The sequence below is a fragment of the Amblyomma maculatum genome, chromosome 9 (assembly GCF_055883805.1).
Source record: "Amblyomma maculatum isolate TAMU_Amacu chromosome 9, ASM5588380v1, whole genome shotgun sequence".
NCBI classification, from domain to species: Eukaryota; Metazoa; Arthropoda; class Arachnida; order Ixodida; family Ixodidae; genus Amblyomma; species Amblyomma maculatum.
This window is the reverse complement of record NC_139352.1, coordinates 19,719,282-19,746,542: the sequence shown is the minus strand read 5'-3', so window position 1 is coordinate 19,746,542 and position 27,261 is coordinate 19,719,282. Positions and strand designations below refer to the sequence as shown.

Genomic DNA, 27,261 nt, shown 5'->3' with positions numbered 1-27,261 from the left:
GCCGTAGTGGAGGGCTCCGAAATAATTTCAACCACCTGGGGATCTTTAGCACACCGACGACTTTGCGTTTCGCCTACATCGAAACGCGGCCGCCGCGATCGGAATCGAATCCGCTACTCCGGTTCTGTAGACGAAGCTTTTAAAAGAATTCAAAGAGCACTGCAGAACCTGAACTGGAGAAATGCAGTAGCCTGAGCTTTGCTGCTGCACACGGTATATCGCGCACCCCGTGTAGAGCTTTTGCTGGCAAGGACCGGGCTCGTGCCGCAAAGTGGAAATTTCTATTCCTTAAAGGCGCGTTAGTTGCAGTGTTATAGGTAGTTATAATTGGTTTACAGGAAAGGAAAGGTGCTGTATCTGTCCCACTTTCTCCGGCAAGCATGAGATTGAACGGTACAACGTCGCTCCTGTCGCGTGGCGTTTCCTTAGCGCGCGTTCATGTGTGAGACTGGCAGTCCGGCCCACTAGTGCTTATTATGGGTGAAGTAGCGAAAAAAGCGCTCAGTGATGGACAGTCACGTTTTTAGCGCTCGTAGAGAGCTGCCGACCGATATGGAATTTTGAAGATGCTTGCAATAGAGAACACTTGCAATAAATGAACGCTTTTTCGTTTCCTCGTCGTCCTCGCACACTTCACATAGAAAAGCCAGAGCAGCGAGAGGACGGTTTCGCTCGGCGTCCATGTTGAAACTCTCGGTAGAAAGGCTTTCGGCAGCGCGCACGAACAGCGGGGGAGGAGGGTACACGCGGGTGGTCCGCTGGCTTCGTGTGAATGCTCGACGGCCGGATGGACACGGTGACGCGTGGTCACGTGGCAGCAGGTCCGTGCTGACGCGCGCGGACCGTCCGCGCTCCGGTCCTTTCGTCTGAACCCACCTTTAGGGTAATGAACTTGGATTCCAAGAGAAGGAAAGCGTAGCAGGGGGCGGCAGAAAGTTAGGTGGGCAGATGAGGTTAAGAAGTTCGCAGGGGTCGAGTGGATGCAGCTTGCACAGAACCGGGTTAATTGGAGAAATATGGGAGAGGCCTTCGCCCTGCAGTGGGTATAGTCAGGCTAGTCAGGCTGATGATGATGATGAATTGTCGCGCTATCTGGAAGCGCTCAGTGCAAGTTTTTTGCTATTGCCGCCATTGCCTTTTGGAAATCAAATTTTTCTCTCCTCTTTTCCATCTTAACTATATGGCTGTTATCCTAATAATGTTTGCCGCTGCAAGCCTTCAACTAATTTTATTTTCCATAATGTATGTGCATTTATCAACAATCAGAAAGTTTGGAGTATAGACGCCGTTTCCTTTAATAGCCGCGGATGCCGCCACCATTCGTAAACACCCGAATTTTGACCAATCAAAACCGCCGTTTTTTTATACATGGGCCCTATGGGAAGTTTTGATACTAGTAGTATTGAGGAGCTCTGGCGCTGTAGAGTTATTAATGCGTAAGCATTGTATGACTATGTAGGAGGGTTTCGCGTGGGCATGACTGTCGGCGCTGTAAAAGAGGAACTAGGAAAGGTGTGCGACAAAATGGTCGATGCGGTTTAATTACGTATTTAATTAGGGACATTAACAACTGGTTCACGAAAAGGAAAAGCGCAATGCTTGCCACACTTGTTCAATATAGACACCTTAACCGCGCCGTAAGGAAGGGTGGAAGATGGGAGTGAAAGCAGAAAAATTGAAAGGAGTGCAGTAGTCGAGGGCTCCGTAGTAATTTCGATCACCTGGGATTATCTAATGTACACTGACGTCGCACAGCACACGGACGCCTCTACAAGTGGTCGAAATTACTACGGAGCTCTCCACTACGCGGCACAACAGGCGTCCGTGTGCTGTGCGATGTCAGCGCACGTTAAAGATCCCCAGGTGGTGGAAATTACTTCGTAGCCCTCCACTACGGCTCCTCTTTTTCTCTTTCCACTTTCACTCTCACCTTCATTCCTTCCCTTACGGCGCGGTTGCGGTGTCCACAGAAAACAAGTGAGACAGTTACCGCGCCTTTCCCTTCCTATAAATCCATCAATCAGTCCGCAAAACAATTGTTCTATAATTGGTCTACAGCAAAGGAAAGGCGCTGTATCTGCTACTCGCGTGGCAGATATTGTACTTATCCTTTTCTATGAACAAAGTTTAATTGTTATTGGCTCTAATTACCTAATTAAACCATCTCAACTATTTTCTCGCTTGTACATCTTTCCTTGACTCGCTATCCTACGGTACCATCCTATTTCCAATATACCAACTAGTTCCTCTATTACAGCGCCGACATGTTATGCCCACGCGAAGCCCGCCTATATATAATGATGCAATGCTTAAGCATTAAAATTTTCCGAGATCACTGCAGAACCTGCACTGGAGAATTGCGTAAGCCTAAACGTTACTTTTCTGTCTACGAGATTTTTCAGGGCCGTTTCTTTTCTGTAAACCACTTACCTCTAGTTAATTACCTAAGGCCGTTTCTTTTCTGTAAACAACTTACCTCTAGTTTTTTGCCTAAGGCCGTTTCTTTTCTGTAAACCACTTACCTCTAGTTAATTACCTAAGGCCGTGTCTTTTCTGTAAACCACTTACCTCTAGTTAATTACCTAAGGCCGTGTCTTTACTGTAAACCACTTACCTCTAGTTAATTACCTAAGGCCGTTTCTTTTCTGTAAACAACTTACCTCTAGTTAATTACCTAAGGCCGTTTCTTTACTGTAAACCACTTACCTCTTGTTAATTACCTAAGGCCGTTTCTTTTCTGTAAACCACTTACCTCTAGTTAATTACCTAAAGCCGTTTCTTTTCTGTAAACCACTTACCTCTTGTTAATTACCTAATTAACCGAAACGTATTTTGCCACTTACTCGTCTTTACTTGATGCTCTTTACGATGGTACCATTCTTTTTTTTTTCGATATACTAACCAGTTCCCCTTCCGCGCGTGACAGATACTAGGCCTTTCTTTTCCTGTAAACCACTTCAGTAGCTCTAGTTAAGTTTCGACGGAGGCGAGTTGAGTGGTTCACAGGAAAGAAAGGGCCTAGTCGCGAAATACGAACTAGTTGGTATATCGAAAAAAGAATCGTACCGTCGGATTGAGCATCAAGGAAAGATGTGCAAGTAAGTGACAAAGGGGTTGATGTGGGTTAATTAGGTAATTAGAGTCAACTGAGTGGTTTACAGGAAAGGACAAGCCCTGCATCTCTCTATCACTCGCGGAATCCCCGCTGACACATCTCGCGGACAACAAAGCAACGCTTCGGCTTACGCACTTCTCCAATGCAGATTCTGCAGTGAGATTCGGTCAGTTGTTCGTGCTCAGTAAACCAGTTCCGTTTTGAGACAGGCGATGTGCGTGCAAGCAACAGCACGTAGTGCGTATGTTAGTGATGAAGTGCTTTATTTATATATGTGTACTGGATAGTTTTCAGTTGCTGTGATTTTTTAACATTAATGTATACAGCAGGCGTGAACGCTGCCTTATTCGCAGACATGGCAGTAATTGAATTACAGTACTGAAATTACTGTGATTTAATTACTTTTTTCGGTAATTTGTAATGTAATGAATTACTTTTTCGAATTGGTAATTTAGTAATGTAGTGAATTTCTTTTTGGTAGTAATTTCGCTGCAAAGTAATTAATTCCTCTCGTAATTACTTTTACCAGAGTGCGCCATCACTCCTTCAATAGACAACAAAGTAGAGTGCGCGAAAGCAGGAACGACGCGCTGCAATCCGAAGCCAGCGTAACGGATTGGCAAAAGGAGACAGAATTGAGCAGAACTATTGTCAACTAGAATACTCTGGAGAACAAGTTGTTTTGTTTATAGCTTTGTTTAGTTTTTGCATTTATGAACACTAAAAAGTAATTTCAAAGTAATTAACTTACTCAGTAGAATTAATTGTAATGCAATTTCATTACTTTTGGGGAGCCGTAATGAGTAATGTAATTTAATTACTTTTCTGCGATTTTCAGCAAAGTAATTAGTAATGTAATTTAATTCCTTTTCAAAAGTAATTTTGCCATGTATGCTTATTCGCATTCCTTTTCCCTCTCTCTTTAGTGACGAGTCGTACCTCTCGGACAGCGACATGGCGGCGCTGTCACTGGAGACCGACGAGTTCGCATCATATTTAAAGATATCAGGGGAGCGAGGGGTTTTCGTTGATCACTCGGCGCATGTCGGCATTGTGTTCTGCTTCGAACGCGAAGCCGTGGTGCGCGTCCCCCTCAGGGTGGTCTATTGCTCGGGGAGAAGAATCCGCTCGTTCGAAGACCTTCACCAAAACTCTGATTTTTCTGATCCAGTGGATGTGTCTGTGGACGCGGTCCGTATTGGTGACGACATTTGGGTGGCAACGCTGATGTGGACCGGAAAGCGGCCATCTAGGCCCCACGTGAATGACAGTGAATGTGTGTTCCGCGATGTTGTCAGTCTTGTCACAGGCGACGCATTTGAAGAAATCCCGGACTCTGCTGGCTTGCAGAACGACGTCGCCGCGTCTGACAAGCCTTGCTCTCCTTCCGGCACAGCGCCGCCCGTCGAAGTTAACTCCTACAGCAAGGGCGTTGTGGTCAGCGTGGGGGAGCGCAGTGCGCTGTGCGAAGTACAGGAACTGAACGGCTTCAGAAAAGTGGAGTTCACTACCTTTTATAGAGACGGCGAAGTGCAAATAAGGCCCTTGAATGAAATGCTTCGCGAAAATGACATTGTTCATGTCGACTACATGGTTGGCACAACAAGCTTGGGCAAGGAAGAGGTGTTTTGTCGTGTCGCATGGCAAGGGCAGAAACCTTACCTGCCTGCACCCCTGCTTGCTCCTGAAGAATTCAACCGACAGCTCAGGGCGAAGGAGGCGCAGGCGAGGAATTCCTACAAGCCCATCGTTCCTTCGTAAGTTGAGCACATTTGAACTTTTTTTTTTCTCACAGCGACGAGGTTTAAACGTAGGATTCACTAAAGTAAAAAGCACGGCATCCGTGCCTTAAAACACAGCAGAGTTCATGCATAGTAAAATTGAAATAAATATTCTTTGATCATAGAAGTATCAGTGCTGATGCTGGCAGACTGTATTAGTTTTGAGATCTACTTTGAACCCTAACTGCAAGGCATGCCCCTAAGAGATAATAGGGCGACATGAGTGCTGAAGATAGTGCTGTATAGTAAATTATCGTGGACAGAGTGCTCGCACTCCTTGCACTATTTTCGCCTACAATTTAGACCAGCCAGTGTAAATTTTACTTTGCGCTCTGTATTTAAGCATGCATTTGCGCTCTATGCTGAAAGTGTGTGTCACTGAACATCTCACTAGCATTATCTTGCTCATTATTACATACTGTTTCTCTGTGCAGTAAGCCCGCCCATTCTCCCAGTCTGACTGAGTATCTCAATGACCTTAACAGAAGCGTCATGGCAGAAATCGCTACCACGGCGGAGCTGACAACCACATGTAGCCTGCCTTCAGAAGCCAGCTACTCCGGGCAGCGGACACCTCCCTTTAGCAGTGACGCGACCGGCTTGTCAGAGGGTGAGCTCAAGAGTAGCCAGTTGATGATACATCGCACGCCTATTGGTGAAAACAACCAGCGTTCCGTTGAACGCATCAAAGTTCGCCGCTGTTCTTTAATTTGTCTACAGGAAAGAAATGGCGCTATATCTGTCACTCGCGGATTCCCGTTACTATCATCCTCACTGTAGACAAGGGGAATTATGATCATGATACCGGGTGTGGCGCAGTTGGTTAAAGCGTTAGGCTAGGGATCCGAGGTATGGGAACAGGTTCACAAACTGGATGGTACCTACTCCCCCAACACAGTCCCTCTCCTAACGCCTCCAGGTGTGCAAACTAGTTGGAGAAGCAGGCAGATAGATATACTCGGTGAACATTTCTGCAGAGTGTCTAGCTCTAACCACTACACAGAATCATTCTTAAGATATCAAATCACAGCTGAAAAACAAGCGGTGCAGCAATGAACTGATTAACAGTTTAATCACAATACAAGAAATTCATAGAGCTCTATCTACTGGCAAAACGAGTGCCCCAGGCACCGACGAGATACATTACGACATGCTGTCCCACCTCTCTGAGCCATCTGTATAAGCACCTCTAAAGTTTTTCAACATGATATGGGTAGTAGGACAGATACCGGAGGCGTGGAAAAAAGCTCTTGTTGTACCATTCTTGAAGCCTGGCAAGCCGCCAACTTCGGCCAGCAGTTATAGGCCAATATCATTAACTAGCTGTCTGGCTAAATCATTTGAGAGTGTTCCTAATATTAGATTAATGTTTATCCTAGAATCCCAAGAGCTTCTTCACATTCATCAGTGTAGTTTTAAGAAGGCATGTTGTACAACTGACCATCTTGTTCGTCTGGAAAATACCGTCAGAGAAGCATTCATACACAGACAGCACTGTTTAGCGGCCTTCTTCGACCTCAAAAAGACATACGACACAACTTGGAGGTTCGGAATATTGCGTGACCTTGCCGACTTCGGCATCCGTGGGAGAATGCTAAACATCTCGAGTGACTTCCTCTCAACCGCTCATTTAATGTTCGTCTAGGCACAACTATGCCAAAAACATTTATCCAAGAGAATGGCGTATCACAGGGATGTGTTTTAAGCACTACATTGTTTGTTGTGAAAATGAATAGTATATAAGTAAAGCAATCCCAAAGTCTGTTATGTATTCGCTTTACGTTGATGACTTGCAAATTGCCTGTACATCATCCAGCATATCATTCTGAGAGAGGCAAATACAGATAACATTGAATAAGTTAGCTACATGGGCAGACAGGAATGGGTTTAAATTCTCCCCTCAAAAAAACAGTGGCTGTTCTTTTTTTTTTTTCACTTGAGAGGCTTACAGACGGATCCAACTTTATACCTAAGTGAAGCTGGACTGCCAGTAAAACGAGAGCACAAATTTCTTGGTATAACATTTGAAAGAAAGCTTACGTTCTTTCCGCACATAAACCAGCTAAAAAAAAAAAAAGGCCTCTCAAGCCCTCAACATTCTAAAAATACTCTCAAGAAAACGCTGGGGCTCTGATAGGACTTGCCTTTTGCATATATACCGCTCTGTAGTGCGCTCCTGTTAAGATTATCGATGCATTCTCTATGGCTCCACTAGACCATCATATTTAAAAAGACTGGACCAAGTACATAACATAGGCCTTCGACTGTCAGCCGGGGCATACAGAACGTCCGCCATAAGTAGTCTGTATGTGGAAACTTATGAGCCGCCCCTTGAAGATAGAAGGATGCTTACCTGCGCGTTCGTATTTAAAAAAAATGTCCCTCCCTAAACACCTCTGTTACACTGTCGTTACAACAGCACCATCCAGAACGCTGTTCAGCAACAAACCTCATGCTACCGAACCACTAATCCTTCTCTTTGAAGAAATATGCAGAGATTTTAACAAACTGAATGCTCTTATGTTGCACAGACACCTAACCCCCTTCCGCCATGGTACAGTTTTCCCGATGTATGCACCTTCACGCTAACACGCTTCCATAAAAAGCAAACCCCACGTGAACACATATTACAGGAGTTTTTCGCAGTAGATGAAACATACAAGTAATATACAGCATTTTATACTGATGGTTCTAAAACAAACAAAATCTGTTGGAAGTGCAACATGTCAGTGCACGTTAGAGAACCCCAGGTGGCCGAAATTTCCGGAGTCCTCCACTACGGAGTCTCTCATAGCCTTAGTCGCTTTGGGACGTTAAACTCCACAAACCAACCAGTTCACGACAAATGGGAACAAACAGTGCGACTACCTGAATGTTCATAAATTTTCACTGTGGAATGTTATGCAATTTCTGTCGCGGTTAAAAAATTATGAAAGAAAACATAACAAAATTACAAGAGTTCAACGGAGCGGGAGTTAGGCGGCGTTGGTGTGCACCGCCTCGCATGGCTGACGGCGCGCGTTGGGCCCCAGGTTTTTGCGGCAGATGGCATGACGTCACACCAGGGGTGATGCTAAAGGTCAATGGTATGCACCGGAGCCCTTCAATGCAATGGTATGCAATGCAATGCAACGGAGCCCTTAATTGGAGATATCATCCACAATGTCGTAAATGCCAATAAAAAAGGACAGATTATAAAAATGTGCTGGGTCCCCAGCCACGTGGGGATCAGGGGGAATTAAAAAGCGGACGAATGTGCATCCCGCGCACATGACACTGAAATAAATCACGTCAACATACCCCGTAAAGACTGCACAAAATTTATAATAATTAAACTAAGAGCTAAATGGCAGGCTTCATGCGATAATGAAACAAATAACACGCTACACTTAGTAAAGCCTATAGTTCAAGAATGGAAGTCATCGAGTCATAAAGAGCGCTTTTTTGAAGAAGTGATCCTGTGTCGCCTCCGCAATGGACATACACATCTCACACACTTCATACTCCTCGGACAAGAAAAACCTACATGTGAGGCATGCAATAAACTGACAATAAACCACATTTTAATATCATGCTCGAAATATGAGGAAATCGGGAGGAAACGTTTTATGTGTTTCTATAATAAGCACATTCCATTTCATCCAAGTCTTTTGCTAGGAGAGAATGCCATTGTCGAAATTTCTTCTATTTGTGATTTTTTAAAAGAAGTAAAGCTACTAAACTCAGAGTTATTTTTAACAATAACTGCTTTACCCTTTGAGTTTGGCGCTGATGCTCTTAGTTGTCTATAAGCCATAAAACTCAACACAACCCAACCCAAAGAACACGTCCGCGGAAAAATGTCCCCGGAAGAAAACTTCCCCATTTGCGAAATGAAATAAATGGGCGGGGGAGGGGAGGGGGGTGTTAAGAATGGCTTGTACAATTTTGCCACGTCTGGGCCTTTAGCGTGCGCGGACATCGCACAACCAAGGGCTGCCTCTTCGTTTAAGGTGGCTGTTCCTGGCCCTACGGGGCCTTCCACTACGGGACCTCTTTCTCTCCGCTTCCAACTCCACCTTCCTTCTCTCTAGTCTGGCAGATACGTACTGCGTCTTTCCTTTCTTATAAACCAATGTACAATACACAGGAAAAAATATGAAATACAATATATAGGAAAAAATATGGCTACGTGTACGCGTCCACAGTTTCGTGGCATATCCACTCAAAAGTATGGCTCCCCAAAACCTAATCTGTATAGAAATTATGAAAAAAGAAAAAAAGAAACCGTGGATTGAAAAGCGGGTGTTAAAGAGGCTATCGCTGTAACGCTCACAGCGTACCTTCTATCACTAGGTGCAAGCCATTCTTAACACCCCCCCTCCCCCCTCCCCTCCCCTGCCCATTTATTAAATGTGGCAGTTCCTGGCCCTACGGGGCTGGGACGGAAGGTCAACGCCGCTTGCGGCGGGGGCTAGCTAGCCACCGAAATTTTATCTGCTGTAGGCAGTCATTGCACCCGCCACCGCTTAGGTGGTGGACGACGGCTGTTGCGGCACGCGTCTTTCTCTCCCTCTTCTTTTTCTTTCTTCTCTATTTTCTCTCCTGTCCGCACGAGGCAGCGGAGGTGGCTCAGCTACAAAGCCAGTAGCAGGCCCGTGCATTTTCTATTGCTTCTTCCTACAGACACAACAACAACAATGAAGCCTTCGCTTCCATTGTAAAGTGGTTTATAAGAAAGGAAAGACGCAGTATCCGTTAAGGTCACTTGAATGTTTTCGGGACGCTGACAGCGCGAAAAGCTGGCGTAGTGAAGTTTTCGCTTCAAAATGTCCCCAATTCGGTGCAGTCAAACTGGCTGCAACGTCAAGCTTCGCCTCACCTGGTCTACGGCTTACCAGAGATGAATTTCCTTTACCATCACCGACTTCTACTGATCCTACTTTGCATCTTCTATGATTTTTGTTTGAACCTAGTTGTATTTGTTCCCATAGCTTTTTTTTTTTTTATTTCCACTTTCTAAAGGCGCAGAATGCGCGCCCCCTGAGGTGCTGCAATATTGTATGGTATAGCTAAGCGTGATTTGAAGGTTATCGCGTGAGCGTCGACCGAGAACGTGAAGACCCCCTGGTCGAGAATCCTCTGTCGTAAGCGAGGCAGATATCAGGCTGACTTCCCTCACTCTCTTTGCTGTTTCTGAAGCGGGCGCCACCTCCTTCTGGGCAGGTATATATATATATTTTTTTTTAAATTTTTGCTTCAACTAAGAAACAGCGATCGCATTGCACGGGACGAATTCTCCGGTATTATCTGGAATGAATCTTTTCGAATCTGTGTCTGGTGTGTGTAACGTCACTGCGGCTGAGGCAGGAATTATGGCCCCTAAACAGTATTCTGAAGAACATTAGATTAAACCCGCTAAGCACTCTTTACCAGATCTTTCCCACAAATTCAGTTATTGTCCGCGAAGATGAGAGGTAACGAAGTCCCACTCTATCGCAACGAATGTAAAGCTTTAGAATAGAGAGAAAGGGTGGTGAGTTCGTCGCGGGTGTAATGGTTGTAGCAGAGAACAGCGAACGAAGGGGAGAATAATATGAAATCACGATTTTCATTTTTCAAAATCCGGTCGCTAAGCCTCTGGACGGCTGGTCGTCGGCCGCGCGATAACCTTCGAATCGTACTAAATTGTGCATCGCATTCACCCGGCGGGTTTAAAGCGGCCAAACGGCAAAGTACACATACTGATGCGGGACATTCATAGGAAAAATAATTATGGCAAAGGAAAACTATTGGCAGAGGGCAAGTGCTAATCTGGATAATCAGCTGTTCAACGGCGTCACTGTAGGTCGAATTGTTTTGTAGTATGATGTTTCATGACATGACACATGCTGCACTGTCGTGGCGTGACAGGGTCTTCCAGTGATCTTGGGTGCCGTGGGCGTTTCTCGACAACCAGCAGTACAATCCGCCGATTCTTAATGAGCAGTAGTGCCCAGGTGGCGAACCTGTCTTATTGAGCGTTTAAAGAGCTAGGAAACTGGGGACCGATATTTATTTTTAGTTTCCTTTCTCTTATGCCAAGACTGGATGACGAAACAAAGAAAAAAAAAACGTTTAGAGGCGCTCGGAAACTGGGGACCGATATTTATTTTTGCGAAATGAGTTCCGGAACAACTCATATGTATGGGAAATGTTTGGCTTGGTGACGTTTTTTTCCCAGGGACCTTTTCTTCCGGAGGCGTTTTCTCCGGGGATATATTTCTGGGGACGTTTTTATCTACACCCGAGTAGGCGTAGCGCAGCGGCCGAGATTGTATAATAGGCAGCTCTTCTTTGGCTGGGCTTTTGGCCCTTCTATCGGCGCAGGTTTCTCCGGTGAGCGCGCTTCAACGTTTGAAAGCGGACCACCAAGTCCTTGCACGTGGTATCTATGTGCCGCTAACCTTTCTTTTTTCTATTCAAACTAGAACACTCATTTAGTGTTCTAGTTTCAGAATTTCAGTATGGTTGAGTCAATATTTCAGTGCGAAATCCTGGTTCACTGTAGGCTAGCCAAGGAAGGCGCATTCTCTTTTGAACTTGTGATTTTCTTGTGGTTAGTTTGCTCTCGCCTAGCCCTGTTTCGAAAGCAAATACTCTGCAACGTTTTAGAAGCAAATTTAATCGCCTTGTTGGTTCATTCCAGCTCGTGGTGCACCTATGACTATGGACGCAATGCCTTTACACGTGAGTGTCTACTTCAGTTAAAATGCATGTGCTACACCCTCTCTTCTATGAGTGAATTCAATAAAGCGAAACCGATTGCACTGTATAAAACTCGGCTCACATATTGCTGTGGCAGGGGCCCAACAAATGCCCATCCTTCACCATTGCGCTTGCTTTGGGGCCCAGTTAATTGTTTGTGCCAAAAAGAACAACTATCGTCCACTCTTGTCCCTTTAAGGAGGGTCGCTTTGGGATGTTAAACCCCACAAATCAAAACAAACCAAACCTTCAAGGAGGGAGAGATGTTCCAGCTTAACTTTGTTTCGAAAGCAGCTTGCACGTCTTCCTCAGACATTCAAGTTGACACGCACCAAAACACATTCAAGCTGTGCTTATACTCAGATTTGCCGTGCGCTGTGGAGAAATTAAGATTTTGAAGGTTAACCGGATTTCGTAGTGCGTGCTGATTTCTGCAGGTTTGGTTAGGTGGAAGCAGAAATTTTGTATTATGCATGCTCGTAATTTATGTGCGACGAGCTCACAAAAAAAAAAGAAAAAAAAAAAACGTCTTCTTTTAGTGCATGAATGCCGTTTCAAGGTCGCGCTGTCTGCGTTGTCACAACTAGCTAGCAGCCTGCTGAAGGAGGCAGATTATTTAACCCACTTACATGGCATCGCACGTCAAAGACCACTAGGTTCCTTAATCAACCTGAGCTGTCCACTAAGCCACTCCTGACGGGAAACATTCAAAAGTTGGTCTAGCACATACGAACCTATATTTCCTATATATTTCCTTGGATTAGTGACAATTTATAACCAAGTTCATTACATGCAGCTGTAATAAGCCACCGTTACACTAAGTATTCATTTACACCTATGCTTTGGTCTTCATTCTTGTGTTTCTTAAAATTATCGAAACGGGAAAAGAAGACTCCCTGTTTAAATGCACACGCGAGATTTTACAATGTTACTTAATGCATCGCGGGAACGCCCATATGTGGCCGCTTCATATTTTTTATTTCGTTTTTGTTTCAAACTTTGTTTTGATGTCGCAGCTCCGCTCTAATATTTTCCTTCGTGTTCGGGTTAAATTCTATTGATGGCGAGTTTTTAACCCGTTCTCCTAAATCAAAGCCCGTTCTTCTAACTTAATGCGAGCGACCACTTTGGCCATGGGATCCCTTGGGAAACTGCAAGCAGGTCTGCGTTTAAGAATTTTGAATTATTTTCATAGAATCCGCAGTATATGACGGTCAATAGAGAAGACAGGTGCGAAGTGATTTCCTCTTACATTCCCGCGCCTAACCACGGTGGCCAAATGTTGTGAAGCACGTCGAAGCAATTTCGAAGAACTAGCCTTTATGACCCAGGGTGCTTGGTCAGGCTATGAAATTTTGGGTCAGGTCGTCGGGTACAGCAGTCAGCTCAGGAAACGCAATCTTTGGGGGGTTTTTTAAGAAGCATGTAGCTGTGGAGATGAAAGTCGAATTCATTTGCGGTGTCTATAGTAAAAAGCCTCAAGGAAGTCGTTTTTTGGAGTAGCAACCGTGCGTCTAAACTGCCGTTCGCATGTCTGGACGACTAGTATTGAAATGTATGTTTCACCACGGCAGATAACTCGTCACAGTCCAAATGCTACATCACCGAGTCTCCTCACTGAGTGGCTGATTGGCCATTTGTTGTCGTTCGCATGCTGTGCAGCTTGACACGCCTAGATTGACGATGACAGCGTAGGACTGCAATGTTCCGTGTCATTTAAGTGGATATTATGGAACCCAAGACGGTCAGAATTATTCACGAGACCTCCAAGTCCGCAGCTCTCTCTCACCCCCTCTTTCCCCCCTTCTCTCACAATACTTCTAAGGAGTGCATCTATAACTGAGACTATTGCTGAGTGTTTCCTGAAGAACAGATATTACTGCGATCACTACATTGGTGTTTTATGTTACAAACAGTACGTAAACAATTGCCCGATGAAAAGAGTAAATGAGCGTGGCGAGGGGACACTGTATATTCTCTCTGACAACAATCTGCCCCAGCTTTGGAGACTCTTGAAGAACCAGTTTTTTACAGGAAGCTGCTGCTTGGGAGGCTCCTTGCACTGAACCTGTGGTACAGCCCTACTACAATGTCGAAGGAACCATCTTAGAGGTTCTCGAGTCTGCGGCGGTGGTCGAGGTGATGGAGGGGCAGATGTCACGCCTCATGGAATTTACCAGCGACCTGTTCTACAAGAACGGAAGGGGCGTCGTTGGCGACCTCAGACGTCTGCTTCGTTGCGGTGACCACGTGGCGGTCGACTACGTGTTCGGCAAAGTGGGCCATGATGAGATGGTCCATTGCGACGTTGTCTGGCAAGGCCGCCGACCAGTAGTGCCTCACATCAACCTATACGAATTTTCACAGAGACTCTGCAGTCTCAACTGCAGTGGTGAAGAGGCTGCTGCTCCCGAGTTTGACAGGTATGTTTTGAGTTTATGTTCCCTGTTCGTCTTTTCTTGTGCTCGGGAATTCCTTTGATTTGCACATTGAGTACTGAAATTGTAAAGAATAATGGCTGAGCATTGCGAAGCCCTTCATGTTCGCACGCCAACATTTCTTCATTTTGGACTCTTTCTCTGTTCTTTTTTGTTCGAAATATCTTTATTTTGGCTAGATTTCTAGCATGTTTCGGCTTGCAGGAGATGGGCTTTGGATTCGTGCTAAAAACTATAAGGTAACAAGTTTCCCTTTGGCTTAGTGTGGAATCCGATTAATGACGCTCTCTGGAATAGACGGTCACGAGGGGCAGAAGCAATGCGACAGAAGTGTGCCCGAGACGCGCATTATCGGTGCTGTGTAATGAGTTACACCGCAGTGCTGCTTAAGTGCAGGAGCAACGAAATGGAATGGAATGCGAGCGAAGTTCGCTAACGTTATCGCGTGCCACTCCGAAAGGCGGAGCTTAAGCGTCCTACCAGTTTTTTGCTGTGCCAGCCGAATCGCCCACTTTGCAATGGGAGCCATCGGTGCACCTCACTTTAATGAGTTGCTGCATGTGGCGCTACCGCTAGGTTATAGTACTAGGGTGGTCCAATGCCAAGACGCCACCGAAGGGTTCCTTGCGTCATGTTGCGACCGGGCGCGGGGGGTTGGCGTTCTGGTTATCACTTGCTCCCACTCATTCACCGCTCGACTGCCAGATTCTCGCTTCATATTCCTTGTAGTGTAACTTTCGCTTCATCCGTGGCGTGGCGCTTTCTCAAATGCCATATCGGCTGGAGCGGCAACTTTGCTCGCCGTTTGCAGAGGCGGGTGCGGAGTCTGCTCGGCTTATCGCGTGAGCATCGCGGCTGATATACTTGAGGCGTTGATTAAAGCGTTTACGTCGCTCATTGCTCCTCCTTGCGGGACGAATAGAGTTTTAAGTTGTTGGTTTCGTTCGTTCCACCCATAAAAGCGTCTCGCTCGCGCAGTTATTCCTTCGCGTATATTACGAACCAAACAGCCGGACCTGACCGCAAATGAATACCCTCAGCGCAGCAGTCACAGAAAAAGATGCCAAGCCGGTAAGATAATTGGCAGCCAGTAAGTGCTTTGGCATAAACCGCAACGCGATGCATTCGACTATCTAATACATTTTTCCGTTTCTTGAAACAATTTTAGCGGTGGGCCGCCGAGGACAGAGACAAAGCTTTGCCGCCGTAACTAGCAGTGTATCTTGGCAAAAGCAGAGCTGCGACTTGAAAGCTATTGGACACTTGATAGTTTCAAAAATGCCTTGTCAGGGAAGATTTACAATGCCTTATATTTTCTTCACTTGACATAAATGAATCGAAAATAAATATAGCTAAATTTAATAATATATTTACCCTCTGTTTTCATATTTATGCCCAGCAGTTTCAGGGTTACCGCTGAAATGTTTCAAGGACATGATTCCAACAAGCCACTGCGCTCCCCTCTATCTGTGCTCCTTTTAAAACCAGCGCTTGTTGCAGCTCGGCGATAACCAGCCCACGAAGAACGGAAGAACGTTGTGAAAAAAAAATTTGCTGGGGCTTAGCTCGGTTAAGCCCGGATATCAGAAGCGAAAAGTTACGGCGATGTCATGGCTTCGTAGACGTCACAACCATGACCGAACGGATAGTCCTTAAACTCAGTCTTAACCATCTTTGTAGCACCAGCACTTTCACGCACTTTCAATGTGTAGTCTCTACACCGGCGACTGTTCAGTTCGTCGTCGATGGCCTCGTCACTTTCACTCTGCTCGCTGTTAAAACTGGTGGTAGTTGAAAGCCGTCTTTGAGCCTCTTGTCGTCGTCGTTTCGCCAGGCGCTCCTCTCTTTGTTTAGTGGTCTCCACTGCTCGTTTGTCTCGACGCCTCTCATTATATCGTTCTTTTCTGCGTTCGGAATCTTCGTTAGTTGTCGTGCACTCAAACGACACTCAGCATCTCTTTGTCGCCGTGTAACAAGGCGAGCCTCCCGCTCTTCCGGCGTTTCAGCAGCTTGTTGAGCCCTACATCTGGCATTTCTCCGCTCCTTCTCGACCAATTTCCACGCCACCACTTCAGCATCCTCTTCTTCCGTGGCCGCCTCCCCTTAGAGAGCTCCTAGATATATACCGACCGCTCCGACCACAGCCGCGTATCTGCCGCAGCGCGCGGCAGCAGCTAAAGGTCAACCGGCAGAGCCAGCATGCGCCTCTCATCTGACTTCGGCGGCTCGACCACCTGCGCCTATCCTCTGACGTCACGCAGTTTCGCGCATGCGCAGCTGTGGCTTTTTCTGATGACGATGCCACGCTCACCCTGGTGTTGGACACAGTTCCCAGTTCAATTGACTGGCCTAGTGAATCTTTTCGCTTCAAAATTCCTTCTCTCACTTTTCGAATGAAGGGGGTGGGGGAGGGGGGGGGGAGTAAGAAAGGTGGAGAGGGCCGTGACGGTCGGATCGGCCATATTCGGCAGGTATTATAAAATAAAGAGGCGCTTTCCAGGTGATCGAAATTACTGCAGCCTGTACATTTCTCTAACCCGCCAAGGTGGTGTAGTGGCTAAGATGCCCGACTACTGCGCAGGAGTACCCGGGTTCGATCCTGACCGCCAGCAACTGCGTTTCGATTGAGAAAATAGTGAGGCGTCTGTGTGCTGTGCGATGTCGGTGCACGTTAATGAACCCCAGATGTTCGAGATTTCCGGAGTCCTCCACTACGGCTTTAGTCATTGCCTGAGTCGCTTTAGGATGTTAAACCCTGCAAACCAAACATCTTCCTCTATTTCTCCTTTCCCTCTCATCTTTTTCTTAAGGCACAGTTCAGGCGTCCACAGACCGTCTGACGGATATTTGCACCATTCGTTTCCTATAAACCGATTTGTCTCAGTTATGTTTTCGAGGCGCCAAAACCCCCATTTTTCGGTGGACACCTCAAACGCTACGTGAGAGGAGACGCGTGAGGTAACAGAAATGAAACGCCCTTGATGACGGTATGCGATTAGCCCAGCGCTGCCATCTCTGCCACACTCTCCGAGTTTTGAACGTATTTTATTGACTAGGAAAGCTCATAGCCATGGTTGGGGGTAACGGGGCTGTCTCAGCAGGTGGGACGTCCACATTTACTTCCCCATCCACCTTGCTTACTCAGTCTTGGGCGAGCAACGCACCTCTTCTCTTGCCCTTATGAGCTATACAAGGAGCAGTTTTCGTAGCCTTAGTCAGCATCGCATGCTGGTGGCCAGACCGATGCTAACCCGATCTAATAAATACTGAAAGCTAAGCGCCGCCGCCAGTGGTCGGGATCGAACCCAGGTACTTCGGTACAATAGTCGGGCATCTTAAGCACTGCGCCACCGTGGTGGCGTATTACGTCTATAGCCCGTTTCACCTGCTGCGACGCGCACGGCAAAATTCGGTCCGGTCGCACTGTCGTTGCGACGGCAATCGCATCAGCACGTTTCACATGCTTGACAGCGCCGCCCTGCGATTTATGTCGGTGCGACGCGAGCGGCCGATGATTCCGAAGAAATTATTTTCAAAAAATAAATGCCAAACGTGATATAGTGTCTTTATGTTATTGCGCGAGAGTACACAGTATTATATATATATATATATATATATATATATATATATATATATATATATATCACGATTTCTCTGAAGGGCACTGCAGTCTTGTGCGTTTTAGCGGCAAAGAACACCGACAAACCGTTAGTGCTGATTACGCGTGACAGCGTATCGAGTCGAAGCGCTTTACATAATTTGACCATTTTTTTTTCTTTACACGTATATTTTTGACAGGAGGCACTCGTTTGAAGATCTAGAGAACAGCCGCTGTTGCTTTTTCGCCCGAGTTTCGTCGGCTTCGACAGCTTCCGCTCCGTCGTTTCCTGTGACGTATGCCTCGGAATCCTATTGGTTGACGACTGGCCCCGTCGCAGCGGTCGCACCGGCCGTGCGGTAATGCGACCAACTCGTTGGAAGCCCGTCGCAGTGGCTCTGCGACGAGAGCGGCGAGCATTTCTGTCGCATTGCGGCTGAAATCGCACTCTGCTGCGCAAGAATCGCATCATGTGGAACGGACTTATGATGTCGTTTTAGAGTTCGGTCTGCTACAGTACCTGCCGCGATGGCTCTTTGGCTAAGATACTCGAGTACAGTGCCAGAGTTCCCATGTTCAAACCCAAGCGTCGGCGGCTGCGTTTGAATGGACGCGAAACGGAGAGGCGTCCATGTACTGTGTGATGTCAGTGCACGTTAAAGATCTGCAGGTGGGCGAAATTACTCTGTACCCCTTCACTACTGCTGCTCGCAGGTGGGCGAAATTACTCTGTACCTCTGCACTACTGCTGCTCTTTTCGCTTTTACTGCCATCTTCCTTTCTTTCCTTATGACGCGATTCAGGTATGTACGGAAAAAAGTGTGAAAGAGACTGCATTTACTTTGCTGTAAACCAATTTAAGGTGCGCCGCGGTGCATGGGGAAGATGAGCCCGCGCTCATCGTATCCATCTAGGCGTTCCCCCATATAACCACTTGCAGACGTGTCAGTGCGGTGGGGCTCGTTTTAATATAAGCCGCAAAACATCGAGCCTAACAAGTGACATCACTCTCACAACGGCGAGCAACGGAGCCAGACGACAGGATAGCGCCTGTAATAAACCACGTTAAAGAACCCCAGGTGGTCGAAATTTCCGGAGTCCTCCACTACGGCGTCTCTCATAGCCTGAGTTGCTTTGGGACGTTAAACCCCACAAACCAACCAACCAACCTTTTCTTGCTTGCGTCTACTATCGACAAGCGCATGTGCGAAAGAGAATATTTGTGCGAAGGAGTTTGAGCAGATTCAACCTGTCGTTTCTGTTGCTCCATTTTCATCTGTTTTCACCGTTGCTGAACCAGCGATCGCTACCAGTTCTGGCTGGAAACAAGCCTTGGAAGAAAAAAACTGGTAGTTGATGAATTATACCATTGCGCCTACGAAGAGCACACCATTGCAATCCGGCGAATGCACTATACCGTCACGCATGCGCAGAGCACTAGATCGTGCACCAGCCGAGCTTCAGTGCCTCTGTGACTCATTTATTGACCCAAGAGAACTCTCCTAAAGCCTAAGCGATGCAGCTCGCGCACCAAAAATCTCGCCAATAAGTGCCATTACATTTGCATTGAGTTGTGCTTCTTCAGTTGTGCTTATGAGGCTCTGACCCTCCAATATATTCTCGCACTACAGGCGGTGTTTGGCATGCGTTAATAATTACGTTATTTTGATGTGTGCCTTGCTCTCTTCCTCCTCAGTTCCGAGCTCCAGCAGCTGGATGCCATCGCCGGCGACCCTTCCACGCCGTTGGTACAGGACGTATTTGCAGCTGCCTTATCTGTAGCAGGCGGTGAGGCTTACTTTGCACATTATTTTACTGCACTAGCAGTGCCGCATTCCTTCCCTCAAAGTGAGGTGTGTGCAGGCTCATAGCTGGGTCGTCCATTTTTACTGCCCCCCGCTCCCTCTAACGTACAAAAAAAAAGGGGGGGGGAGAGGGGGGCTGCAAAAGTGCACAACATAGCATCGAGTCTGCACTCACCAGCCACCACAACGTTGAAAATGTCTGTCCACTGCCTTAGCCTCTACCACCGGAATTGAAAAATTCGCTGGCTGATTATGTGTTGGCAGTGTGGTCGTGTCTTCATGACATGCTTCCGTGGTTGCGTTTGCATAACTATACAGAGAACACACCCATCTGTACGCAACCAGGCATCTCTTTAGGTCACCAGTCCCAAAGCGACTCAGGCTATGAGAGACACCGTAGTGGAGGACTCCGGAAATTTCGACCACCTGGGATTCTCTAACGTGCATTGACATCGCGCAGCACACGGGCGCCTTGCTTTTCGCCTTCATAGAATCCCGACCTCGGCGGCCGCTTTTCGCTGCAGCAAGGCGCCCGTGTGCTGTGCGATGTCAGTGCACGTTAAAGAACCCCAGGTGGTCGCAATTTCCGGAGTCCTCCACTACGGCGTCTCTCATAGCCTGAGTCGCTTTGGGACGTTAAACCCCACAAACCAAACCAAACCAGGCCACCAGTAGTCGGATACAGATCCGTTAAAGTGCTTCAGATGCTCCTCAAAGAAGGCCGTTGAGACAAAGACGTCTACATGCTTTAATGAGGCCACAGTTATTACGCAGTGGTGAGCGACCTTTCATCTCCCAAAATCTTTATTACCATATTACCTGATCAAAGGGGAATACCTAGTTGACAAGCCATTGGCATCAACGAGATCGTTTGGGAGGGGGGGGGGGGGGGACAGAACACAGTTTCAGGTGAAAACTTTTCTAGGGTCATGAGCTGCAGAAATTGGAAGAATTTGGGAAAATCCTTCACCCTACAGTGGGTGTACTCCGGCTGATGATGATGTAAATGATGAGCAAGCATAATAAAAAATCGGTCAGTGTGAACCGTGCGTATCATGATCCACTGGCCTTCGTGGAAACAACTGTCATTCTCGATCTAATGACTCGAGGAGTTTAAATCAGTCTGTCCATTAGATCACGTTTTCTTGCTTCGTACAAGTGGTCAACACATTTGGGCATGCTGCCTACGCCATGTATTTATGGTCTATGTAGTTTTTGCTAGGGCGCTATAGTTGATCTCAGGAAATATATATACGTCCACGTTTTGTATTTGCGAAGCAAAATAGCTTTGCTCAAGTGTGCAAACTACATCGCGTGTTTGTTTTCGGGTAAATTGTGATACTTTTGGTGGGCTTCACTGAAAGCGGATAGCTTGCACATACGTTCTATTCCCCGTTTGCAGACGCATGAACAAAATATATATTTAATTTAATGTCTAGCAGTTTTTGTAAGGATTAGCGTCTTCTGAAGTTGTGGGTGTTTTTTAATTCCCACTGCTTTGCTTTCTACATAGGCGAAAGGGGTGCCGGTGACTCGACTTGGACGGTAAGTACAATAGCGTTGTAAAGCTCATCATTTTAATATTGCATTGTAGTTCCATTTTTAGCTAGCGTCCACCAGTCTTTCCTGAACCTATCTGCTTTGTCACAAATCGTTTATATCAAGTAAACAGTGAATACGTAATCTCTTTGCTTATAAACAATGAATCCATAACAGCTTTTGTCAAAAGTTAAGAAATACAGTGTCGCGAATTTTGTTCCTCCTCAGTTCTTTTTTTTTTTTTTTTTAATTTATAGCCTCGTTACAAAAGTATATAGAACATGGAGTTCTGTAATTGCACATTTTCTAGAGTGCTCAGAGCAGGTCAACTAAATATGTTAATCGCATTACATTTAGAAATTTTACATCACTTATGGGAGCTTTAGCAAAGGTCTCATTTATGTAAAGCAGCTGCGGACTGCGCAATCAATTTTGAGGCATCAGTTATGTTAGGTATAAAGAGTCCCAGAAGTAGTTTATCGAGTTGCGATGTTTATGTTACAGGCTTATGGGTTACAGTCCAACCCGGATATATCGACTTCGAAGGGAACCTAAGTAGCACACAATACAGAGCCCCCCTGGGGCTCGTATGGGCAAGCTGGGCTGGGGCAACAACAATGATACCCATGAGGGCCCCTTTAGGTATCAAATGAGCGAGCCCAAATCGGGCCTGCCCGTGCTTTTCCCATTTTGGCATCATATAGGCGTGATGAGGGCTCAATTACAGGCCTATTTTCCTAAAATCCCTACCTTGTAAAATTATGGAGCACATTATATACACACATCCTTGTTAACTTTCTCGAAAATAACTTTTTTTCAAGTGCACAGCATGGATTCCGTAAACTATTCTCATGTGAAACTCAGCTTGTCTCCTTCATTAATGATTTGCATGCCTATTTAGATTCTGGCTTTTCAACTGACTGTATATTTCTTGATTTCTCTAAAGCTTTTGACAAGGTAAGCCACGCACTACTCCTTCATAAACTAAGCTTTCTAAACATCGACCCTGCTGTAATTACTTGAATCCACGCTTTCCTCACGTCCCGCGTACAATTTGTAAATGCTAATGAAATCAATTCACCTTCTGTCCCAGTCCGGTCCGGCATTCCGCAAGGGTCGGTTCTGGGACTGCTCTTAATTATTATTTATATAAATGACTTGCCTTCCTGTGTTTCTTCGAAAATTTGCCTTTTTGCTGATGACTGTGTCTTGTACCGTAAACTTGCTGATATTCTGATGTCCTATTAATCCAAAATGACCTTAATAATATTAGCGAATGGGGCAGTAAATGGTGCATGCAATTAAACATTAACACATTCAAATCAATGAGGGTATCTCGAACTAATGTAACAAGTCCTATGTATATGCTTAATAATGTCCCATTAGAATCTGTAAAGTCATACCGTTAGCTTGGTGTAATAATCTTCCCTGCGGAGTAAGCAGGGAGGGGTGGCTGCGATCCTACGGGACTGGGACTGGTATAGGAAACCGCCGTTTGCGGCGGGTACTAGCTGCCACCAGATTTCTATCTGTTGAAGGCCGTCATTGCACCCACTGCCGTTTCGGTGGTGGACGACGGCTGTTGCGACGCGCGCCTTTCTCTCCCTTTTTCTTTCTTCTCCTTTCTGAGGCAGTGGTGTGGCTCAGCTACAGAGCAAGTAGCAGGTCTGTGCATTTTCTTTTCCTTCTTCCTTCAGTACTAACAAAACAACGTGTCAATGTGGGTACAGACTACAGGGCCACTAGCAGGCCCGTGTACTTTCTCTTCCTTCTTCCGACAGTCGCAACAACATTATTCGACACACAGCACCAAAATAATATTTAGACCAACATTTGGGGGGCAATGTAGGCCAGCTCACGTTATTATACTATTCGGAATAAATTTCTAATATGTTGTTGAGTATAGAATGCAAGGAAAAAATTTCTGCTCAGTATTTTACACTAGATGGTAAATAGAACTTGGGCAGCCCAGAAAACGCCACATTCAACCCATCAGAGCAACACGTGGGCCAGCCCAAATCAGGCTAGCCTCCATAATTCGGGTATGGGAGGTATTAACAGACATGAAAATTAAAACGTCGATTAATATGGCGCCACTCGCGTGTACAAAAGTAGGGCCAATTAGTGATTTTGGTATGCTGCCTACATTCGGCTATTTGGGCTGCCAACATGGATGCCAGTTGGGACCGATCGTTGAAAAATTTGGCAGCCCACGTACGCGGGGCCCCTGTGGGTGCAAACTGCGTAACCCGCATGGGGCCCGTATGGGCTGCACCCAGGGGTTCAGTGCGGGCACCCACACCATATCCGACTTTGTGCTACTTGGGAATATCGAGATAAATCGATAGCATGTGCCAACAAATGAACTCTGCGACAAAAAAACGTGAATTCAATGTACCCACACTGCGTGATTCCGTTATCTCAAGGGTATGGATGAATGGATGGAATATAGGAGCGTCCCCTTTGAAAAAAGAATAAGCTATTAAGATCATTTAAAGGGCTCTTTCCCCTTTAGGTTGCATTATGCGATGTTTTTAATTCTTAATAGCCGCAAAACCAGCCGTGAACAGAACCACGAGGTGACGGCATCATAACGATAACACTATTCAATTACCTTCACCGTAATAATTTCTTGCCTTCAGTGAGTGTATGTGACCTTTAAGTTGCATTCAGACACACCTCTCGGTAGCAATTGCCGTTTAACCCGCTCGGAGGCAACCAGTGAGGAGAAAGAAGTTGCGCGAGCCCACAGTTGAGGGGTCGGAATTACGCACACATACTAGGCACTCTGCTCCTCTCCTCCTGCAGTGACGTGCTTCACACCGGCACATTGGCAGCACACTTCTCGCAGCGAGTGCGCTGACCCGCAAGGCACAAGCGCGCGCATTCGCGTACCGCGCAGCGTCAAAAAAATGGAGGGAGCTCGGGGCGCGCTTTCATGCGTGTGTGGCTCCGTGAACCAGACCGGAGTGTTGGACCTCGCGCGTCTTGCGTGTTGCGACGCGTTGCAGATGTGCCGTTGCAGTTGGGGCTCACATCAAAGCTGTAGTGGATGGTGGTTTGGGAAACGCTACCGCCGGTTATAAAAGGTCTAACTAAGCTATAAAAGCAAATATGTCAACTAAATAATCTAAAATGCGGTATATAGCTGATTTCTTTGTTGCCTCCATCAACTAAGTAAGCCACGTTAGAGCCACCGGTCAGCTAGGCTGTACCACCGTGCGACGAAAGATGCTCCGAACCCGGTCTTCCTTTCAAGACAGCGTTGTTATTGTTCGTTCTTTTTTTTTTTTCAAAATAAGCCCGCCTGTATGAAGGTAACTTTGAAGTGGACTCGCCGTTCGCCTCATTACTGTTTTAAAGCGTTAGTGCCGCTAGCTAAGGACAATCGGCCTCCATAAGCGCAGTAATCGCAGGGAGCGTCGTTGGTAAGAGTTCCTCTCTGAGGCCCGGCGCGCTGTTTGATATATCGAATGCTTCGTGAGCGGGAGTCGATAAACGTGCATAGCACTGCTATACTATTGCATGGGATGTCCGGGGGGGGGGGGGGGGTAGTAATATATAATGCAATATATCCGAGTTCGACTGCATCGAAATTCTAAAATGTTTGACAGTTCATAAAAAAGGGAATCTGAGAAAGTTGCGCTTTAGTTTATCTGTGGAGTTGGAGTTTTTATTGAAATACAAAAATTTGACATGTAAAAGCATTATTCCTGCAGAGAATATAACTTTCTCTCTGTTCATATCCTTAGAAAAGATGCATTTTAAGCTTATTGTACGTATTTGCGGTTTGTGCGTCGTCAAAGTAAACATGACTGATGAAGTGGTCAAATGGTGCTATCTAGCTTTAAAACGTCATTTGTCTTTGTGCGAAGGCTTTGTTTGTTTCTCGGTAACACCATTGTTCCATTATGTCTAGGACGAGGACCTGCGTCAGCTTGTAAAACCCCTCGTCGACAGTCTCAAGCCAACCATTCGAGAAAAAATTAGGCAGTTTGCGGAAGAGTGTTATGAAGGAGCCACCCAGCGATCGCACAGTGATGTATCTAAATAAAAGAACTTGTTTATATGTGAAATCATTGGTGTGTGAAAAAATCTTAAATTGCATTAAATGTTTAGAAATGTTCACCAAATAAATGTTCACCCAATTGTGAAGGCCAAACACCTTCCTTCCCCGTGGCCTGAACGCGTTTCAGTACATTGTTGTGCCCTTTGGGCTACTTAGAAGTACTACTGCCTACATGTGGTGACCAGGCCTGCCAGAAGTACTACTGCCTACATGTGGTGACCAGGCCTGCCAGAAGTACTACTGCCTACATGTGGTGACCAGGCCTGCCAGAAGTACTACTGCCTACATGTGGTGACCAGGCCTGCCAGAAGTACTACTGCCTACATGTGGTGACCAGGCCTGCCAGAAGTACTACTGCCTACATGTGGTGACCAGGCCTGCCAGAAGTACTACTGCCTACATGTGGTGACCAGGCCTGCCAGGTTTCTTGAGTTGTGGCCCCGGTGGCGTCTTCGACGACGTCGGTGGAGCGGAACGCTTTGAGGGGCGACAAAGCGCCGGCCGGCCGGCCTGCAGTAGCAAGGAGCTGTCGTTGTGCTGTTTCCGTTCTTGAAACAAAATGCCACACAAGCCGCTGAAGAGGACTGCGGTGCTCACTACGTGTTGGCCAGAGGCGAGTCCCGGCAACAAGATACTGCCGCTCCACAGAGGAAGGTGGCGACAGATTCTGATAAGGGAGACGACGTGGCCGCCTCCGAAGCACGGGAGAAGACACAAGGAGAGTACAAGCTCCAGGGGGGTACATGAAGGATTCGGGAACCCGATTTAATAACCGTGGCGATGAGGATCAGACTACACCAGGTGGCAGGAAAGGCAAACCAGAACCGTGACGCGTTCAGCCGCTCTGCATTAATCCACACGTAACGAAGTCCCCCCCCCCCCCCCCTGTTGTGCAGGCCCATTTGTACAATGAACAGGGAAAGGACCCATAAATTAGGAAGATTCCTTCCGAGTGCTGACAATTGTCAGCACTCGGAAGGAAAAGAAGCTGACCAATATCTAGACTAAAAGGCCATTTTAATACATTTCCCCCCCTAACTTTCGAGCTACCTTCAGGCACCACCCCTGAGGAAGCCGAGGAGACCGCTATAGCTATTGCTCTGGCATACACAGATGCCAGCTACCCACTTAGTGATTCAAAAACTGCCATTTTAAATTATGCCAAGGGCCGGGTTCATCCTCCGGCGCACCGCCTGCTGCACATGAACACCCCCCACCTCCCCCGACGTGTTAAGCTCATCTTGGTGCCTGCGCACTCGGGATATCCCGGCAATGAGGCCGCCGACTCCTTAGCCCGAGGTTCTAGAAACCGGGCACATGCGGACTTCGTGGGGGATTTCTCGAAGGAGCGTATACACTCGTTTGCTGAGTTCACTGCAAACTCTCGCGCTGAGCGCCTCATCTATCCATTACCCCACCCATCCCTCAATACCAGAGAACAGTCAATCTGGCGTCGCCTGCAGACACAAACGCTGCCGACACCGGCTCTACTTTCCAAAGTTAAGCCGGTATCCCCCATATGCACTTTGTGTTCCCACCCCAAGGCCACCCTTACATTCTTTTATCCTGCCTGGCGTCTCCTCCCCCCGCCGGGCCGGTGCCTCTCCGAACCTGGGAGGACTGGGAGACCAGAAGATCGTCGTCAGCCGGGCCGCATACGTCATGCATCAACATCACGTTTAGATCGCGAGTGGGGTCGTGCAAAGACCCAGGAGGCCTGCGTGCCTCGAATTTTTCGCAGAATAAAGTTTTTCCTCTTCTTCCTCAAATAACATGCACACGACACGGGTCAGAGCGTTGTTCCGCCGTCGATGAGAGGGGCAATCCTGCGGCTCCTCCACGATATACCCAGCGCGGGACACCTACGGTTCCGGAAACCCCGCCATAAGGTCCGTAAAGGGTATATCGCCTGGAATGAAAAGAGGCATCACCGAGAGTAGCAGGAACTGTGAATCCTTGAATCCTGCATACTTCAAAGAAATACCGAAGGGAAGGAAGCCCGCTCCCTTGAGGGTTTTTCAGGATGTAAACAGGCCATTCGAAAGGAGAGTCATGGATATAGTAGGGCCTTTGCAGATCATGACCTCGGGCAAGCTCCACGTTCTTGTATTCGTGGATCACTTAACGCGATACGCAGAAACGGTCGTGCTGGAAGATCAAAGGGCCGAAACTGTTGTCAGGGCATTTGTC

At 46.8% G+C, this 27,261-nt stretch overlaps 1 protein-coding gene and 1 long non-coding RNA gene across 2 annotated transcripts; both read left to right on the top strand.

Annotated features, from left to right (window-relative positions):
- Positions 1–3,090: 3,090 nt before the first annotated feature.
- On the top strand, positions 3,091–18,572 carry LOC146178527 (uncharacterized). The gene is made up of 5 exons (XM_084579990.1): positions 3,091–3,098; positions 4,042–4,872; positions 5,331–5,586; positions 13,702–14,045; positions 18,521–18,572. The coding sequence occupies exons 1-5, from the start codon at positions 3,091–3,093 to the stop codon at positions 18,570–18,572; spliced, it is 1,491 nt and encodes a 496-aa protein (XP_084436116.1).
- A 781-nt stretch (positions 18,573–19,353) lies between these two features.
- Positions 19,354–25,077, top strand: LOC146178526 (uncharacterized). Its single transcript, XR_014700868.1, has 3 exons — positions 19,354–19,446; positions 20,977–21,008; positions 24,922–25,077. It is a non-coding gene; the product is annotated as an uncharacterized LOC146178526 (long non-coding RNA).
- The last annotated feature ends 2,184 nt before the right edge of the window (positions 25,078–27,261 follow it).